At 31.5% G+C, this 20,208-nt stretch overlaps 1 protein-coding gene across 1 annotated transcript; it reads right to left on the reverse strand.

Annotated features, from left to right (window-relative positions):
• Positions 1-15,411: 15,411 nt before the first annotated feature.
• LOC109806579 (putative xyloglucan glycosyltransferase 5) lies at positions 15,412-19,511 on the reverse strand. Its single transcript, XM_020369028.3, has 5 exons — positions 18,272-19,511; positions 17,314-17,622; positions 16,930-17,220; positions 16,653-16,766; positions 15,412-16,511 (listed from the first exon to the last, which is right to left on the reverse strand). The coding sequence occupies exons 1-5, from the start codon at positions 18,980-18,982 to the stop codon at positions 15,864-15,866; spliced, it is 2,073 nt and encodes a 690-aa protein (XP_020224617.1). The 5' UTR covers positions 18,983-19,511; the 3' UTR covers positions 15,412-15,863.
• Between the last annotated feature and the right edge of the window lie 697 nt (positions 19,512-20,208).

Consider the following 20,208-nt stretch of genomic DNA (forward strand, 5'->3'; position numbering starts at 1 on the left):
TAAATTTTTTTAGTGAGAACGGGTCCAGAACGGGCCGTTCCAACTGGGAGTACGAGCCGTTCTGGAGGGAGAACGGGCCGTTCCGGAGGGAGAACGGGCTGTTCTGGATGAGTCTCGGAACGGGCCGTTCTGATTTTAGAACGGGCCGTTCTGCTTTTTGGGAACGGGCCGTTCCGATTTTGGAACGGGCCGTTCCAGTTTAAAAATTTGCGTACATTTGAAAGATTCGGAACGGGCCGTTCCAAATTCAATACGGGCCGTTCCGGGTGACTCTGGTTGCCTATAAATAGGGGCCAGGGGGGTGAAAAAAAATATACTGAGGGAAGTGAAAATCTTAGAGAGAGAGAAAGAGAAGAGAGAGAGAGAGAAAAAGAAGGGAGAGAGAGAGAGAAAGAAAAGAAAAGAGGAGAGAGAAAGAGGAATCTAGTAGAGGAGGTTCTGCTAGGGGAGAGAAAAGAGGAGGGAGAAGAGGAGATTTTGCCCGAGTTTCGGTCCTTGCTTAAGGAGAGAGGTGGAGGTTCTGCCCGAGTTTCGGTTCTTGTTTAAGCAAGAAAGAGGAGAAGGTTCTGCCCGAGTTTCAGTTCAGGTTTATCCAAGTAAGGGTAGTGCTTATAAAATTAATCTAGTGTGTATGAGCATGATAGGAATAGTATAATTTTAATATGCTATTTTATGTGGAGATTTTCATTTAACATAATATAATTTGGATCAATTGATGGTTGTTTTGGATATTTAATTATTTATATTATTATTATATTGACAAATTGGCATGGTTATGGTTATGTTTAATTATGGAATATGCTATGTGTATGTGGTTTGGAAAAGTAAATAGGACTTAAAGGAGTAAGGTTATGGTATGGATTAGATCTCTTGGTGAGATCAGGATATAATCTTTGGAAAAATATGGAATTTGGGAATCCCATGGTGAGGATTCCAATGTGGAACTTTTCCAAAGGTTATATAATAAACCACTTCAGATGTTAGGTGGATTCTGAAGTACTCCTCTAAGTATTCTATTTGCTACCGGTATGGGTCTAGGCCGAGTCATACCGATGGATGAGGTGGCCCCACCAGGGTTACGTGACGACGTAATTCAACTGTATATTTTTCATGAGAGGTTAGGCGTGGGACATGGGTTGCTGACATGTTTCACCGTATCAACACTTGGTTTGGATGGTGTTGAGGCCAACATTTGGTTTGGATGTGTTGGTTACATCATGGATTATACAGTGGTGTGACTTTGTTTTGGATATGGAATATGTATACATATGATATGGATTGTATACATATTGGTTATGGATTATTTTATTATCATAAAATATGTATACATTGGCATGGACGTGTATACATTATATTTTGGGTTGGTTTATATTTAGCTTGAAAATGACTTGTTGGTCTGGATAAATACTGTGGATAAATATTTGTTTAATGATATTTTATTATGATGTACTATGATTGGTTTTATATGTGCTAACCCTTATATTTCCATGATGTGGACTGTGATGATCTCACTATGTGGGGGAGCAGATCAGGTATGAGGCTTTGGAATAACAAGGAGTCTTTTGGATAGCTGCTTTCAGAAGTGGCTAGGTTTAGAGCTTGACCAGCACCTAGGGTGTCTTATTTTGATGTTTTCATGACATTGTAATTATATTATCTTTTTGGATTACTGTATAACTTTACTAAGGATGATGACTCTGCTATAGAAGATTATATTATATATTTTGGAAAACAATTTATATGTTATTGTATATTTACACTCTAGCGTAGCTGGCTTTTGCTCTATTTTCTTTATTTTATACTATTTTATTTTGGTTGGTTATTGATGTGACGGCGTAGGGTGGGTCGTTACACCATGTGTATCTTGAGTAGTCATCAACAATCACTAAACCATAGTAGTTTCCACCTAAGCTCATGGTTCTTGAAGGACCAAACAAATCCATGTGAATTAATTGCAAAGGTCTAGTTGTGGAAATCTGATTTTTGCTTTTAAAGCTAGCCTTCACTTGCTTGCCCTTTTGACAAGCATCACATAGTTTGTCCTTACTAAACTTGAGTTTAGGTAAACCAACCACTAATTCTTTCCTACTCAATTTATTCAAATGATCCATATGAATATGTGCAGCTCTCCTATGCCAAAGCTATATGTTTTCTTCTTGAGTTATTAGACACTTAGTGTTGGAAATTGCTATTGAGTGTTCTAAGTCAAGCATGTATATATTGTCAATTCTTTTTCCTATGAATCTGATTTCTTTAGTCTTTTTATCACATATCAAGCAACATGTATTATCAAATTCAATTTTAAAGCCTTTGTCACTTAGTTGACTTATACTCAGCAAATTATGTTTCAATCCATCAACAAGCAATACATTCTCAATCAATGTTTGAGAGGAGGAATTACCAACATTGTCATGACCAAGTATTCTCCCTTTGTTGTTGTCACCATAGGTAACATACCCTTCATTCTTCAATTTCAGACTTGAGAATTTTGAAGGATCCCCAGTCATATGCCTTGAGCAGCCACTATCAAGATACCAAAGTAGATTCTTGGCCCTCAAGCATTCAATTGTGTCTTTGTCAGCTCCAGCCATCAAACACAAGTTGTTCTCCTCCAATTCGGATTCATCACTTGTTGTGCTTGAGTCATTATCTTCCCAAGCAATGTAGGCTCTCTTCCCTTTTCCATTTCTCTTGCTTTTCTTCTCCTCTTGTTGCTTCTTCAAGAGGTTTGGACACTTAGCTTTCATGTGTCCCGGTTTTCCACATTCAAAGCAATTGAAGGAGGATGTACTTGCTTCCTCTTTCTTGTTTATCTTTCTATTGAATTTGTAGGGGGAATTTTTCTTTCTCCTTATGAATTTTCTGAACTTCTTCACCAGCAAATTGAAGTTCTCAGTTTTGGAATCATCGGAGCTTGATTCTTCACACACCTCTTTTCCTTTGGCAGATTTCAAGGCTTTCAATGACACTCCTTTGCCTTTCTTGTCCTGCTGTTCATTTTCTTCAAATATGTGCAGCTTTTGCTCATGCTCTCTTAGCTTCCCAAAGAGAGTAGCAAGTGTCAAGGAGGTCAAATCCTTTTATTCTTCTATGGCTGTCACCCTTTCTTGCCATGATCTGTCCAAGCATTGCAACACTTTCAAATTCAGCTCTTCTTTTTCAAATTTCCTGCCAAGGTCAACAAGGTGATTTATCAAGTGTGTAAATCTTTTTTGAAAATCAGAAATAGATTCACCATTTTGCATTCTAAACAGCTCATATTCTCTAATGAGAGTATGCTTTCTTGATCTCTTTACATCACTTGTTCCTTCATGAGTGACTTGCAATGTATCCCACATTTATTTAGCAGATATGCATTATGAAATTCTAAAAAATTCATCAATTGACAATGCAGATGTTATGATGTTTTTGGCTCTCTTGTCATGTTGGGCTCTTTTCTTTTCCTCATCACTCCACTCACTCCAATATTTTTCTTTGATCTCATCACCATCTTTTTTCATAGGAATATAGGGTCCATTTTCTATTGCATCCCATACAACAATATCAATAGCTTCAATGAAAATTCTCATCCTAATTTTCCAGTAGACATAGTTTTCACCATTGAAAACAGGAGGTCTATGAATAGACACACCCTCACCATAGGATAGGTTGTTGTTGGCCATTTTTGAAATCTTGAATAACTCTCAAGAACCTTGCTGTAGATACCAATTGTTAGAAAAGAATGGCACAATCCAAGAGGGGGGTGAATTGGATTCTATGACCCTTTAAATAATTTCAGAGTATTTAGAATCTTTATTTCACTTAAACTTTTCTAAGACTGAATTTTCAATGAAGTTTCTTCAAAGACTTGCTTATAGAAAAATGAATGCTATATGCTTTCTTGATTACAAAATAATGAGGTTCAAATGTAATGCTGTAATTCAGATTAAACCATCAATATTCACACACACATGTTAATCAAGAATTATCTTCTTTAATGTTCAACCAAGATATTACTCAAAGTAAAAGATAAAGGTAGAAGAAGATTGCACAAGTCTTTTATACTGGTTCAACCACTCCACATGTGACCTACATCCAGTCCTCAATCAGCACCTGATCAAGATTTGTTCCACTATCTCAATGAAGAAGGTTTACAATCACACCTCACATGCATATACTTCCACATTCAAGATAACCACTTTCTTGATCCCAAGAAAGCACCCCTTGTAGAAACCCACTACAAGAATCCTTACCACTTGAGAAACCCTTCTCAAGATTTAACATGTATTCACAAAGAATAAAGGAACGAATTCACCTGGAATTCAGAGGCAAATCTTAATCTTCCCCTTTCAAGAATGTGATGATGATGATGATCTTCTTTCAAAGTTTTTCACAAACGTTTTTCTTCTTGGATTCACAAAGAAAACTCTCCAAGATGGTCACAAAGACTCCACAAAAACGCTTTTCTAAATTTGATTCTCAATTCTAACTCTGTTATGAAGTTTCTAAAAGTTCAAACTATTTATAAAAGTTTCAGAACCAGATAATCGATTATTTTAAAGAATAATCGATTATTTTGTTCTTCAGGTTTTCTGGAAACCAACCAAGAACAATATAATCGATTATTTTGCTGGATAATCGATTATTCCAGAGAGTTATTTATGGGATAATCGATTATTTGGCAAATAATCGATTATTGCAGCAAGGCATCCCATTCTGCCTGTTGCTGGAATAATCGATTATATTTAATGATAATCGATTATTTTGAGTTAGTTTTCAAAACTTCGTTTTAAGTCTCAAAATAACTTTATAGTCTTTTTAACTCATCATCATACACTCTCTAATTAGTTTAGATATAGATTTTGCTTATGCACACAGCACACACAACATATAAACTCATTCAAAACAATTTATATACTAATCCCTATTACATAGCATTTTCTTTGACTTTGTTTTTGTCTTCTAAGTTGTTGTTGTTTGTTGTTGTCCTTGACACACATTTTGTGATCATCAAAACTCCTTTAAGCTTCAGAGATAATCTTGACCTCATCAAGTTCAGGCTCCTCTAAGCTCAACATGAATCTCGTTGACTTCTATCTAAATTCTTTGCCTTGACTCGTATTTGTTCGATGCTTGAGGCTTTGTTTCGGTTTGTCTATATGAAGTTTCTGATTGTCGTCTTGTATCGTCTGATGCATATGCTTGTTTTTGTCAAAACCTTGTTTTGCTTGACCATGCTCCATATTTGGGCTTTTCCTGCTCTTATACATATCTAAAACACTACTACACTTTTTGTGAGCAGACAATATGTATTATATTTGTCTCATTCAAAACTTTGCTGGGAAGTGCTTTGTTTTCTTTTGACTTAACATTTTAGGTCTCAAAAACATTCCTGACACCCTTTAAAAGTCACCCAAAAATTGAAAAAATTACACTTTCATACTAACATTCATTGATTCATAATACAAATTTTAATATATAATATAAATATTTCTTGTTATATAACTTAAAGTTTTATATAAGTTAATTAAATTTAATTTTAAAAAAATTCAAAATTTTTTCATTTCTAATTACTTGTCTATAATTATTAAAGGAAAATAAAAAATAAAATATATTTTACATATTTAAAAATATAACAAATGATTTACTAAATTAAAATATTAAATTATATATATTTTTAAAATAAATTTTAAATATTAAAAAATGAAGAGGATTCAAACGATATCGATGTAACTTTTACTAAATATTACACCACTTAATAACTTTATATTAAATGTGAATTTTATAAATCTATCTGTTGAATTATAATTTCATATCACTTTATATGTTTATATTAAATTTTGTTAAAATTGAACAACAACTTGAAGGTAATCAAAGTATTTATATTTTATTATATTTTGGAATGTATATATTACGTTAATTTTGTTTGATAAGAATGAAGTATCAAATCATCTTGGATTAATATAAAATTTTGTATATATGATCTAAGAATAAAGAACTATCAATTTAACGGTTGAATTTATAAAATTCACATTTAATATAAAGTTATTGAACGATGTAATACTTAATAAAAATTACATCAGTGTCGTTTGAACGCTGCTCTTAAAAAATATATTATTATTTAAATTTTAATTCTACATTTTAAATTCAATTTAACTGGTTTTTAAAAATAATTCTATTTTTACTAAATAAATAGTTTTATACATTATCTTTATTTTTAACATAAAATTTGAATATTAAAAATATAATTTTTATAACTAATATACAATTATAATATTTAATATATAAAATTTAAATTTTCAAAATAATTTTCAAATTATTAATTTTAAATTAAATTAAAATAATATAAAAAAATTAAAAATAGAAAACAAATAATAACGGAAAAAATCCCAATTGAGAAATCGGCTTCTAGGTAACTGATTTCTCATTGGGCTAAAAAAAATAATTAGAAACCTAGTTAAGAAATCGGTTACCTAGAAACTGATTTCTCAATTAGATCGGGAAAACGAGACAGTTACGTAACTAAAAACTGACCCAGGTTATTTAAATATATAAAGAATATTAAAAAAAAAGTCTAAAGGTTAATATGATTTAATTAAAAAAATCACGGGTATTTTCTACTCTATTGGATCATAAATTAATTTTTGGCATTTGATCAAACTTGACGAATTATAGGATTCTAGCGGTAAATTTCAAGTTTAAGTTAAATTTCTTTTTAATTTTAATTTGTTTTAATAAAACTCATGTGATAAATTAGTTTGTATCAAGCTAGTTTGGTTGGTCATGGATTATTTTTCTCTTTCAAATTTTAGTATTACTATTTGTTAACCCAAAGATCAAGAGTTTAAAAGTGAGAAGCGTGTGTTTGAATGAAAGAATTTAAAATTTAAATTATTTTAATTTATTTTTAAATATTTTGTTTGGATAATTCAATTTAAATTTTTTAAATTTTAAATTCTTAATTTAAATATAGTAATTTGATTTTTATCATGGTTAAAATTGATTATATATATATATATATATATATATATATTAAGATTTTAAAATTAAATTTTATAAAAATAAATATTATTCAATTTTAAATATTTAATAATTTTAAAATTTAATATTAGATAATATTTAATAATTAAAAAAATATTTTTAAATATCTAATAATTGAAAATTTATTGATATTTTTGAATATTTAATAATTAAGAAAGGGAAAAAGACTTCTACTAAAAGAAAGGTTAATTGTGATCCTTTGCTTGATGGGATGATTATTGAGTACAAAAAAAGTCTTACATTTTTAAACCAAGATGAGGAACATTAGTTTATAAACACTCACAAAATCACTAATAATATAATATAAGAGCTTTTAAGTAATGACAAAAAAAAATAATACGTGAGGATATAAGCATGATGTAGGCTACCTACCCTATTGCAAGCTAGCCCAATACAGGCCGAGGACTATAATAAGCTGGGAAAAAAAGGATCAAATTGAATTTGGCATTCTAAATTGATACCAAAGTCTGATCCTACACAGGTTACAGGCTTTTCAGGTCAATCCATTTTTTTCAATGTGGATATTTGGTAGTGGCGTTTACTATACTTGACCATCAACAACATCATAACATACTTTCCAAAACTATAATTGTTCAATTTTTATTATGTGATATAGGGAAAAAAAAAAAATATATATATATATATATATATATATTTAAAGGGGGCAAAAATTAGGTAAAACACAATATGATTCCGAAAGGTATATGTTGTTGATATTTTGTACCTTAAAACATGATTTTTTTTTAAAAAAAATCACTTAAATATAAAATGCTATTTACTTTAGTTCAAAAATCAAAAAATAAAAATATGTAACTTAAATAATAATATTAGCGTGAGTTTAAAGACTAAAATGAGAATAAATAAATTAAGTTTAAGTAATTAAAGAAAATAACTATAATTTTATGGACTTATTCAGAATTTTCTTTTAAGATTCAAACTATATATTACATACTTTTTAGGGACTCAAATATTATTTTATCTAAAAAATACTTTAATACATGATAAAAAAAATTAACAATAATTAAATTTTATTATTAGTAATTATTTAAATTCAATGCAACGAAAAATACATTATTTTTATGCAAATAAAACACATTCAAATAATAAAACATTTCTTTTCCTTGATATCGAGCCTTCCACTTTTTTTTAAGGTTTACTACATCAGTTAATTTTTAATTAAGTCCTTAAATTAAAAAAATAGATAATTAAGTTTTTCATCCTTTTGTATTTACTTTTGTAATTTAGTCTTTGTGGTTAGAAATTTTTTAAAATATGTAAAATTTCACAAAATATTTTTATTATTATTGTATTTTATGCCATCTTCCAAAACATAAATAATATTTTATGAAATTTCAAGAGATCGTAATTGAATGTCTATTTTAAAAAACGAAATTACAAAAATATAAAAAGATAATTTTTAAATGACAAAGCATAACTCACACTAACTCAATCCTCCTGGTTCAATTAATTAAAAACATAATTAAAGCGTAAAATACACTTTTATATCACCAACTAATCAAATGCATACATCAATTTCAATAAAGTCTCTTGATTTCATTAATTTTCATTTTACTCTATAAGTTAAGGGTTTCTTATAGGAACTACAAGATCTCATAGATTTACAATATCACATGCATAAAGAAAAACATGCATTCAAGGGCATTCATATGTCATCAACATTAATAATTCAATTCAGACAAATAATTATCTCTTTCAAACAATTAAACAAGAGGGCTCCAAGGTCCTCCCACAAAGAAAAATATGGTACCAAACATTTTTGTGTTTTTCTCATACCAAACAAAGGGATCTCAAAGGTCCTCCTACATAACAATAGAATCACAACAAAGGAACTAGGAGTCAATCTCGCTACCCAAACAATTACTCCACACCCTAAAACAAGATATCTCTCTCTAATTTACCTCAATAAATGTTAGATAAAGAACGAGGATCGCCAACATGCACTCTAATTGCCATTACATTCTCCTCAAGGGCTTCCATGTTTGAGAGAAAAAAGAGAGGAGAGAAGGGAATAAGAATCTATAACCCTACACTACAAGAAATGTTACATATAATAACATCTAAAAAGTGTCACTATAGATACAATATACGTAGGCATAAATCCATTTGACATATACCTACGAACAATTTTGAAGTTGATTTTGAATGAGATTCAACATATATTGTGTGTCACTATAGGCTATACTTACATTTTTTTAGTAATATATCAACATATATTATATCTATAGGGTAGGTAATAATAATTTTTAGTAACAAGTAATGCGTCACTATAAGGATTGTGTGCAACTACACAACAATTTTGTTTAGTGCTAACACCTTTTTGAAATCAACCTTATCTTATTTTAATTAAAACAAACATAATTAAAATAAATATAAAACACATATCTCCCCAAATAATATACATAATATCATATAATTTCACAAAACCTTCCTTAATTAAATAAAACACACTTAATTCATTTAAAAGCCACCATATTATTTATAAAACACATTTTATTAATTAAAAAAATCCTTTATTATTTAAAAAATGGGGTTTATAGTCCCTAATAAGTACGGAGGACAATCACGATTAATTGTAATGCTTCACGAGATCCTAGTAGATTTTCCCCAGTTGAGAGTGAATTGAGAGGGTCACCTAATTTGTGGTGATCTGGTCCATAACTCTTAGAGTGTCTTGTATTGGACTACCTTTTGATGACATTGGAGATTGGTAACACATGCATGTAGAGTTAGGGTGAAGAAAAGATAAACACTAGAAGGGAGGTTGAATAGTGTGTATCAAAAACTCATACATTTTTCGTAGTGAAGTATTAACACTAATCAGATGAAATGCGAGCAGTCAGATGCAATACTAGGTATTTTTATGCTAGTTCGTCTCAACCACCAAGACTACGCCCAATTTTCAATCCAACCAGATTGAATTCCATTATCTTTAAACAAAGATACAAGTATTATTTCAACAAGCTACTTTTGGGTTAGTCCTAAATAGACTTTGACTTGCCTCTTTAAGGAACTATCAAAGTATTTTTTTAACAATAAGCCTTTCCAAGCTTGATAACCATGTATTCTTTTACAGACAAGTTTCTCTAGACTCAAAACAAGTATTCTTTTACAGAAAAGCCTCTCCAGGTCCAACCTTATAACAATGGTTATGAAGGTTACACAAATGTTGTGTTCATCTCACTTACACATTATACAACCAGTATAAAACTGTAAGTTTTTTTTACAAGAGAGAAGAAATTTATACACAAATATGATTTTCAAAGTGTGTTTCTTTGAGTATGTTTCTATACAAGTCTTTTCTTTGTATCTGTTCCCTTTCTGTATTTTTATGTATATATGTTCTTTCTTGAGCTTTGAGTATTCTTATATAGTAGTTCGAAGAAGATGACCATTGCAATACTTTGAGTCTAGCTCACAAGTTTACTTTGTCTGTCTTCAACATCTTTCCTTGTGATGGTAGTTAACTATTTGGCTCCTTTAATGGGGGCACTAAATCTTTTTCATCAAATGGTACCTCTTATTTGATCAAGAAGGCTACTTATCAACTTTCCATATCAAACGGAGCTTGTAGAAGCAATGTCAACACAAAATAGTTGTAGCAGCGACTTTATCTACTTTTCTCCATGATTTTAAGGATCTTGGTTTTAACAAAAGCATGATTTTGTCTTTAACAGATTTGTGAGTTCTAAGATGCCTTTTTGGTTCAATCTATTAAGGAATGAAACATTTAATACAAACTTTGTTGTTAGTCTCAATAAATAATAAACATGTAATATATATGAGACAAATTGTATGTTTCGTTTGATTTACATCGTCTTATAGACGATATGCATCTTACAATTCATCTGATAAGTATTTTTAAAGATATTTTTCAAGATGTTTTTGAAGACATTTTCTCTTATAAAAATGTTTTATTTGTTAACATTAAAACTTTAAAGCTTGAGGAATCCAATATCGTTTTTTGACTTAACAATCTCCATCTTTTTGGTGATAACACACATGTTTTTGTATTTTTGAAATGTTCATTTTTATTTGTTTGAGAATATATTTTTATTTTTAGTAAGACGGAAAGATTTTTGCCTTTTTAAAATGTTTTCATCTTTTGAAAGGTACCTTTCTTGAAAAGAGTTCTTGACCTTTTAACCTTGAAAAACCTTTTTAGTTTTACCTAAGAAATTTTTCTTAAAAATACAGAAGCAATTTGGATATGTTTTTATCAAAGTGACGTAAGACACACATATAAGACGTTGTAAGATTATTCATGCAGATTTATTTTTACGAGTATATTCTTTTAAAGACATGTATCGTCTCGCATTTACTTAGTTTTATCATCATTTGAAATAATGCTTGAGACAGACTAAAGAATTATACTAGGTTAGCTAAAATGATATCTAATTAATCCTTAGAGCATGTTAGACTAAATCAGTGCATGCAAGATAAATTTTATATATGGAATAACATGCTTGTTTTTATCTCTTTCTTATCATGCATATTAGAGCATATTGGACCAAAACATATTTTTCTACCCTAGGTGTCAGATCACATGTAATCAAACCATATATGCTTACTTTAGGTGCTATATGCAATGCATAGGGGACTCCCCCTAGAAATGTGCATGATTTGACAAATATAACTTGCATAAATCAAAGCAAATATAATGTATACTAATTAGAGCATATTGTTTAGAATTTTGAAAATTTTAATAAAATCATAGCACAATAAAATAGTCAAAAACTTAATCATTCTCCCCATTTTGGCACTAACAAAAGCTAGTATAAGGCATCCTCCTCATCAAAGCTAAGATTGGTATAGAGGCAAGATAGCATCTTGTTGAATTTCCATTTAGTGTGCTTGCCTCCTTAGAGTGTAGTGCAAAGCTTAGTAAAGGCCAACAATCACCTTGTCATAGTCCTTTTTAGTAGCGAGTGAACAAACCTAACTCAGTTGCATGATAAAAAAAACCGGAAATAACATGAACTTGTGTCCTTGAGAGATGACCTAGGTTAGTTCTCTATATTAAAAAATATTTTAGAAACCTAGTTTTGTTTGATATTGACTTGGCAATGCTATCAATGGTCACCATGCCAACCATTATTTATAGTTTTATAATAGTTGTTGTTTATGGTCATCATGTCAACCATTATTTCTGGTTTTTATATCAGGCATTGTGGTTTGGTAGGATTAAGCCATTTAGAATGTTTACCCCAATTGTAGGAGATCTCCATTAGTTATTATGCATGATGATGCATCAATTATTTAGTTATTTAGCAGTTATCATTAGTTGTTTAACAATTTCTTAGTCATTTAGTTATTGTTTTCAGTTGTTTAGCAATTGCTCTGTTGTGTTTGGAGTTGTTAAGTTGCTCATTGATGATTTTTAGTTATTTAGCTAATTTCCAATTGTTTAGTTGATAAATTCTTTGTTGGTTTTCAATTGTTCATATTGTTGAGTTATGACTGATGTTGAAGTTATTATTCTGCTAAGTTGAAAAGCTAACTTGTTGTTTTTAGTTGCTTATGTTGGTGAAGTTGTTACTTCTTATTTGTTGATATGTTGTTTTCTACACAAGCTTACCCTTGTTTTTTCATATTGTTGAATTGCAATGATCGTACTTGGTATAGAAGAAGGAGAGGATTAGGTTGGATGGCACGCTTGGTGGATGACCATGCTAGATATGGCTTTGTTTATGGTGTGTTGTTTTGTTACAATAATTTTTTTAAAGACGTTTGATCGACGCTAGGGTTATTTTGTATTAGTATTTTATATTTGATGTATATTTGTATATGTACATTGATGGAAATATGTCAAGGCCAAGGAATCCAAGAGGTGATACTTTAAAAGAACCAAGAGGAATGAGATGATTTTGAAGACCTTTTCATATGTTGTATATAAACTTGTACATAGTTTCCTTGTATAGGCTTATTTTTTCCTTTGTATTTGCGAGGCACTTTATTTCATTTTAAAAACCATTGTATATTGTTTCTAGGGTAGGTTACTTGGAGACTTTGACTCCATTTAACCTAATTTTGAAGTACACTCTTTTTCTATGTTTTTCAATAGTAGAAGTGGGGTGACAATTAGCAATGCTTGAGGGTGTGACTAGTAATTGGGCCAGAATTGGGTCTAGGCAAAATTTTACATATTAGACTTATTTTGCTCCTAATTTTTCAAAGATTTGATTTAGCTAGGTCTCATCATCTTTGGATGAACCTAACTAAACCAAATCAAACTTTTTCAAAATCCGGATTTGGAGAAAACAAGCCTAAATGGCCCCCTAGCTTGCCTTGGTTCATTGCTTGGCTGAGTTGCTTATTCTTCCTTCAAAGCTTGAGAAGCTTGTGTTACAAGCTTCTCATTTAGCTTGCTTCCCAAGCAAGCTAAGTGAGAAGCTTGTTCCACAAGCCTCTTAACTAGCTTGGATGGTCAAGCAACTAAACCATGGTTCATTTGAACCATGGTTAAAGTTAGCTTGCTCCCTAAGCTACCTTCTTCTATATATTTATAACTTTAACCTTTTCCCTCACTTTGGATGAATAATAATCAGAATTTTTCTCAAAATTCTCTCCTCCAAAGCTCATAGAAACCGTGGAGAATTCTCTCTCTCCATAGGAACTCTACCAAGGAATTTCTCCTTTGTGCTTGGTTCCTCAAGTTTCTCTTCTTCAAAGGGAAACCGAACCAGTTGTGGTTGCTTCTTCAAGCTTTTAAGCTTGAAACTCTTCTATCCTCCATTGACGTGAAGAACCTCAAGAGAAGAAGGGACATAGAAGGTGGAGCTTGAAGAAACATCAACCCTTCTTCAAGAGTTCTATCATACATGATTTTATTGTAATCCCGTAAAGAACTTTATTTTTTTTGTTGTGTAGTGTTGTATTGTATTAAGTGTAATGACTTGTCAAATCATTATATAAACAAATACTTGCATTTGAAAATTTTAATTTGAATACATTTAAAAATTAGTTAAGAAAATATTATTTTAATATTGATTTATAAATATTTCATTATACTTATTATTATTGATTAAATATATTTAAATTAATGAAATAATTAAGAAACTAAAAACCTATTTTAGTTAACTAATTAATTAAAGGAAAAAATATTTTGATCTAATATAAAATAAAAGGTATGTGTATAAAATAAGAAAAAACATATCTATATATATTATCTTGATTTAATATAAAAATGGAAAGGAACATGTATAAAATAAGAAGAAAAAACACGTGTATATATATAAAAGGGGTATATCTAAAAGCATATTTCATTTTCTAAATGAGGAATAATTTATAAATTTTGGTGAGTGTTTATTTTCTTTTAAAAGTTAATTCAATATCATGTCTTAAATATCCCTTCAAGTTTCAAGGTAATAAGCCAATTCCATTCTTAACCACCCATCAAGTGGCATCAATACCATACAAGCATAACAATTAGCAAGAACTCCTCATTTCCTACTTAGCTGGGTCAGTGATGTAAAACTTCTTAAGTAGGAAGCAATTTAAATGACAATGAATCTATTAGTGGGGCCACATAAAGTATCAAGCCACATGAACTTGTCTCTTGTATTTTTTGCCTGCCGACATTACTTTGGTTTATAGAGCCTTGACTTATGCAAGTAAAACACAGACAAATTGCATGTGTGTGAAAAAGAGCCAACACTGTTTTGAGTTATTAATAACTGAAATTAAATTGAAACCAAAGGTCATTATCATAAATAGTAATCAATGATCGAAATTTGATGTCTGACTTGGAAACAAAATTACAATCAAATATATGCTTTATTTTTATTAGGGCCAACTCGATGAAAGTGTTCTAACTTTAACTCATTGTGAAAAAGTTGTTAATTTGCAAATCAATTTCCATATTTAAAAAACATTATGAATGATGTGTCAAAATATAAAGAGGCTTCCAAGATATAAAGATGTTTTGTAGCTAAGTCTTCTCTATATGCACAATTAGATACTGAATCTCTTATCCACTTGGTTAAAGAGCTAAACTATTTACAATTATAGGAATCCTTGTTGATAATTATGTTATTTTTATGATGTGTAAAATGGTTAAACTAACTTGCACTAAAATAAATAAGAGAAAAACTAATTGGGACAACATTGATATTTTTTTATTCACAAGAATTACAACAATAACAACAGAATTCAAACATCAGAAGAAACTCTAAGATCCAACACATATCATCCCAACCCCCATTTATAAAGCAATATAAATAATTATAACTAAGATAAAATTAAATCAAATATACTCAAACCCAATTACATTTGGGTGAATTTATATACACAACTAAAATTAGAACACAATTCAAATAATAATAAATGAAAAGAAAAAGCTCATTTAGAAATCAAATCAATGCACAAAGTGTGAGTAGGGCGAATTAAAATTTATTTGTTTTTAGATAAACATGATGAATTTACAGAAAGATGAACCCTTTACAAAATAACCTATGGTTCAAGAAGCACCAAGCAAGTTTGGGTTACATTCCACTCAGACCTTTGGAATTGTAAAATACAAAACTTGACCCAACTCACAAATAAAACTCAAGAATATATACCAACTATAACACAATTCACAACTGAAAATTTTTCCAGTCTTATCTATAATCAAGTATTCAATATAATGCGCAGGACCCTATATTTAAAATTTGGGATGAATGCTGTGAGAACAGAATTGATAGCTATGAATAAAAGACAACACCTCTAGGATGCTTGAAACCAATCACAAGAACTGAACTTTCTTTTACAATTTTGCTTGCTTTGCAGCCACAAAATGAAACTTATTTTCCATTTATTCTCCTCTTTCTTATTTCGAATCAAAACTAGCTCATCTGCTGCCCAATTAGATCAAGACCAACAAGGAGGAAAGTCACCCCTTGGAAAAGAAGATAGTAAAAGTGAACTCCTTGTGCAGACAAAAGACTCCTAACAGAAGCTGTGAGAAGGAGGAATGCTAAAGTCAACTCTTTCTTATATATTTTGTTAGCTTTCTTCACAGGTGTTCCACTTGTTTCCTTTTGTTCCTTGCATTGGTTTGAATCAACAAGAACACTGTCAGAAGCTCCTCTATGGATCTTTTGTTGTTCTATCGTTGACTTGGTCTCCCTTTCTGCGGCCACTACCAAATCAGACTCGGATGATCTTCCAGCCTTCTTTGTGACAATCCATTCATAAGAACTTCCCAAATGGAAGAGTCCAGAGACCATGGCATTGAATTTGGTGACAGACATGGTGTTTTCAAAAAGAAGGTATGGAACTATAAAAGGAAAAGATTTTGGGGCAGGGAGAATGTTGAGGAACGACATAAATACAGGAACATAGCAGATCACCCATAGAGGAAGCTCCGCCTCGGGGACAAACATGGTTAGAGGAAGAATTATGCAAAATAAGGTGAAGGAGTAAAAGGGAAGAATGAGTTTTCTCAACAGAAAGAATAAAAGTATTAAATTTCCTTTCTTCCATGCTGATATCTGCATTAAAAGAGAATTTAGGTTCTTTAGGTTGTTATGCATATAAAATAATATAAACAATGCTTGCAAGTTATCATAATTTGTTTTCACTTATCATTATTCTATTTAGTACTTATAGCTGAGTATCGCTATCAGATATACCTTAGATCTCAAAATTGCTGGAAGACACAATCTGAAAAGTTGCATTGGACCGGAATGCCAGCGGTGCTGCTGCTTCCGATATGCTTCATAGGACTCGGGGACTTCACAAAGTACCTGAAAATTTACAAATTTGAACAATTCAAGTATAGTTCAGCGAAGCAATCAGTCATATTAGCATGTACAAGAATATTATTCTAGTTGCATAGCACTAGAGTATGTACTGCTATGAATGGAGACATTAATGAACAAACAAGTCTTATCTATTATCTATAATTACCTTTACATCGTTTACAAAGATAAATTTCCAACCATGGAGATGAGCACGAACAGCAATATCCATATCTTCTACGGTTGTCCTCTCGAGCCAGCCGCCGGACTCTTCTAGGGTCCTGATTCTCCAAACACCAGCAGTTCCATTAAATCCAAAGAAATTGAGAAATGCCCCATTGACCTGCTGTTCTACCTCAAAATGGAAGCATAAGTTAATGTTCTGGAGACGGGTCAACAAGTTCTCATCCTTATTCACAAAAGACCATCTAGCTTGAACAAGGCCTAATTCAGGATTGTCCTGTAAAAGAAGACAGACATATGTGTTAAAAATATGCCAAACATAGATTTATCAAGAACCCTTGTTGAATATGTTTTCTGTTCTATTTTTAACCTTGAAATATGGCACAGTTTGCTTAAGGAAATCAGGATTTGGTTGGAAATCTGCATCGAAAATCGCAACAAACTCATAGTCTTTCACATAGTCACAGCTCATGGCAGAATTGAGATTCCCTGCTTTATATCCAGTCCGAACTAAGCGATGCCTGTAGATTATGTTGATTCCCTTTTTACTCCATTTTGTGACCTCAGTCTTAATTAACCACTGTATGCTCTCATCATCAGAGTCATCAAGTACTTGAATCAGTAAACGGTCCCTTGGCCAATCAATTTGGCATACTGCAGAAATAGACTGCTCATACACCTGCATAAAATCAACAGAAGTAAAGCGCGAAAGGATTAAAATTCCGTCCAGGGAAAATCATGTGTTTTCACTGATTGCTTATTATTAGAGTGTCATACTTACAAATGCCTCAAAATTACAAACCACCCCACCCACCACTGTTAAGATGAAGAGTTATCTTGTAAATTACTAAGAAATGATATGCATTAAAGAAACTAAAAATATGGAGCTCATTATTATAAGTTGTTGTGTAGGTTAAAAAGCACTTTTGTTTCTAATTCAAGAGGGTTCTAGATTGTTAGGGTAAGATGGCAATTTGAACAATAAGTTATATAGCTTCTGATGACATTTTCCAAATCTCTTCCTGAGTAAATAAATACAACAATAGCCTTACCTCACTAGGTGAGATCGGTTACACGGATCTCATGACGCAAACTTAGTTAAAAACTAATTATCAGGCGTATTATACACCATAAGATCCCTTTTAATAATTTCCTCAAATGTTCTTCTTGGTCTCCCTCTATCCCTTTTGACATAGGCTTAAAAATCATGAAATCTAGTTTTCTGGGGAAATAAATTACTATATTGAAATTTGCTGCTGCATTAAACAACAGCAACAGCTTAATTTACCAAATAAGTAACAGTAAGAAACAAAAGTTTGAAGCCTTACCTCCTTCTCATTACACATGGGAATCTGAACAAGAACCATGGGATGATTACATGCATTTCCTTCAATATCATCAACCTTGAGGGGATCCCCATCAATCCTTGGCTTGATCTTCTTGTACTTTATCCAAAAGCACCCAAAGCAAAGCACCATACGGTCCACCGACTGTATAAGAAACAAAACAACACAAAACTTCGAAAGTGCCCTTAATGGTGGTGCAATGTACTCGCCACGAAACCTCAGCCAAGCAACATAAACCAAGTGCATCAAGCCTTCGAAATCCGCAGCACGAGGAATGTGCAAGCAGGGATTCCCAAAGTGCCAACCTTGCAAGTAAGCCACCACCTCAAACACCAGAACCACCAAAGAACTCACAAGGAACACCTTGATGAACCTAAACAGCACCTTCCCTTTCTCCAACTTGTCACTCTCCAAGGCCACACCCTCCCTTTGAACCAACCTCTTCCTTATAGCTCCCATCAAAGACCACATAACTGTGGCAAACCAAGTAACACAGCCAATAGCATGGTAAGCCTTGAGAATCAAGAACCATGTTACTTGCTTAGCATTCCTGCCACGTGTTTTCTCCACTGGCCTGAATGCTGCAGCATCAGCACCATTAATCTCCACAACAGAGAAAGTAGGGTTCTCCACAGGGGTACCCTTATGAGTGCCCTTCATCCACCTATTGGAAAAATCAAAGCTTGGAACCATTTCCGCACAGATTTTCACACTTTACACAAAAAACACTCACTACAAGGACACATATAGTTATATTATATACACATACATACAAAGGACTCAACTCACTCAAGACACCAACTTTATAGATCTTTTTTAGTACCCATTATTATGAAAAAGAGTAGAGACTCAGATCTGGAACCCCATGAAAATGAGGCCAAACATTTTGTGACAAAACAGCTAGAAATTCCTACTTGGTACAGAAGGAGAACCCTCTTGAAGGTTCAGCATTTGAGTAAATGCTGGTGCAGGCACAAAAAAGGTGAGAACGTGAACTGAGTGAGAAGAAGAGAGAATGGTACCTAACATGATGGGAAAGCCACATTATGAGGGAAGGTATCTCTATCTAGCTATCTGCAGCTGTAAGATGCTAGTAACATCGAGTGGGTTTCCTCCAGTTAACTAATTCCACATTCTCTTACCCTTTTGACTCCTAAGCACGGATTTGTTTTACAATGTGAGTTTTATATCTAAACTTCCAAAGTAATAATCAAAATCAGCCAATAATTAACTCTGGGAAAAAACACCTGAAGGAGTATTAATTCAATTCAAATATAGACCATTGGTCTAACCACTTACCAGAATGAATTGAAAATTTTACGAACAATCGATGAACTTTACTAAAAGTGGCACCATTTTTTTTAGCAAAAGAGATGCGTGGAAGACTAATTTTTTTCTAATCTGTATCTAAATAGACATATTGTCATATTGAGCAAATACTTCTCTATCAAATTCTTAACGAAATACTTAATCAACTCGATTATTTACCAATTATTCCGATTGTTATATTAATACTAATAAGGGGAAAAAGCACTTTTTTATAATTTGCAAGAAAAGATGGTTGAAAAATAAAAATATATTAAAATTTGAAAGCAGGTAATACATGGGTGTTTATATATATATACTATGAAAAGCGAGTATATTAATAATTGTTAGGCATATTATACTGAAAACGATTTATATAACAGAAATTTGTGTTCAATTCTTACCTTATATAAAAATTTGCCAAACCAAGGACCTTTACAATAGAACAAGTGAAATTAGTTTTTGGATTAGTAAAATGGAGATACTCATGACACAATAAAATAAATAAATAAATAAATAATAAAAAAGTTACATTATTACATTGTTATCTTGGATTAAAAAATAAATAAATAAACGTGTGAATTTTCTTAAATCATAAAACCCACAGAATTTAA

This window comes from Cajanus cajan, chromosome 9 (genome assembly GCF_000230855.2).
Source record: "Cajanus cajan strain Asha chromosome 9, NIPB_CcT2T_4, whole genome shotgun sequence".
NCBI classification, from domain to species: Eukaryota; Viridiplantae; Streptophyta; class Magnoliopsida; order Fabales; family Fabaceae; genus Cajanus; species Cajanus cajan.

Excerpts from the sequence above, each read along its gene's own strand:
- LOC109806579 (XM_020369028.3), bottom strand. The coding sequence starts at position 18,982 with ATGGTTCCAAGCTTTGATTTTTCCAATAGGTGGATGAAGGGCACTCAT. Across the intron at positions 16,767-16,929 it reads TCTTTGTAAACGATGTAAAG|GTACTTTGTGAAGTCCCCGA; the intron begins GTAATTATAGAT and ends GTAAATTTTCAG. Across the intron at positions 16,512-16,652 it reads CAGCAATTTTGAGATCTAAG|ATATCAGCATGGAAGAAAGG; the intron begins GTATATCTGATA and ends CTTTTAATGCAG.